Source organism: Eimeria maxima, genomic scaffold (genome assembly GCF_000499605.1).
Source record: "Eimeria maxima Weybridge genomic scaffold, Emw_scaff1070, whole genome shotgun sequence".
NCBI classification, from domain to species: Eukaryota; Apicomplexa; class Conoidasida; order Eucoccidiorida; family Eimeriidae; genus Eimeria; species Eimeria maxima.
The window spans coordinates 1-948 of record NW_013563390.1 but is presented as its reverse complement, the minus strand read 5'-3'; the positions used below and the strand labels follow the sequence as shown (position 1 = coordinate 948).

General features: G+C 53.6%; 1 protein-coding gene across 1 annotated transcript; it reads left to right on the top strand.

Annotated features, from left to right (window-relative positions):
- Positions 1 to 232: 232 nt before the first annotated feature.
- On the top strand, positions 233 to 942 carry EMWEY_00048170 (hypothetical protein; the record flags this gene model as incomplete). The annotated part of the gene is made up of 3 exons (XM_013477254.1): positions 233 to 306; positions 698 to 762; positions 882 to 942. Coding segments are annotated over 3 exons (200 nt in total), but the record flags the coding sequence as incomplete, so codon positions are not given.
- Positions 943 to 948: the final 6 nt, after the last annotated feature.

The window sequence follows — 948 nt, the reverse complement described above, 5'->3', positions numbered from 1 at the left end:
CTGCAGCCTCTTCCACTACGGTTCTGCTCTGACTTAGCAGATTCTTTCCCCAGCCGGGGAAGGATGGCTGTCTCGAGTAGTGAGGACGTACCGCAGCGGCTGGTTAACGCCGACAGGCCGTATCCGGTAAAGTAGGCCTTGGGTGGATGACTTGCCCGAACTGTTGGAGGTTTTCAACTCTCGTTGCACACGGTCCCACGACCGCCGCTAAGACTGCAGGGGCTTCTCTCAAATGTTGAGACTGAACCCTTCCCCTACGGGTTATGCCCATGGCCAGTACGAGAGGCAAGTTGGCCAAGAGAGTCGGTAAAATCTGGTGCCTACATCGCTGGACCGTATGCCACTATTCTCGCGCAGTTGGCAGTGCACTGCTGGTAGTCGCAATTCCACCGATTCTTGCCCAGTTGTTAGACTCTATGTTCGACCTTCCAAATCACGAGGGCAACGCTCGCTTCAACGATTACGAATCGGTCATGCCCGCCCTTGTGGCTCGTAGATCCAGGAATTACCCCTGTGTGGCCTAGTCTAGATATTTGACTAACTCTTGGCCCCATTGGTGCTGCCCTAGACATTTCCATTTTCCTACCCATTTTTCTCGAACCGGAATCCCCTCAAGTGTGGGAAACCCGTCATGCATGGTCCCCTTTCGCGCGATACTGGCATTAAACAAACTGGATGTTTCTTTGCCGTTGCACAGGAGTGCTCTTCGGCGGAAGAAACGTGTTGTTTTGCCGAACTCTCGCCTTAACCAGCCCACCCCCTGTGAGAAATCAGTATGCGGAGTATCAGGGGTTCTTCCTTACTGCATCACTCTGTTTGAGTTCGACAGTCCCTTCAATTCCCCTTTGTGTCGCTGTTGGTGCGTTGATCTGTACTGTTAGGCCACTGTCGCTTTCCTGAAGCACGGTCCGGCGAGTTAGGGTTCGTGCACCTACGTCTCCGGTAGGA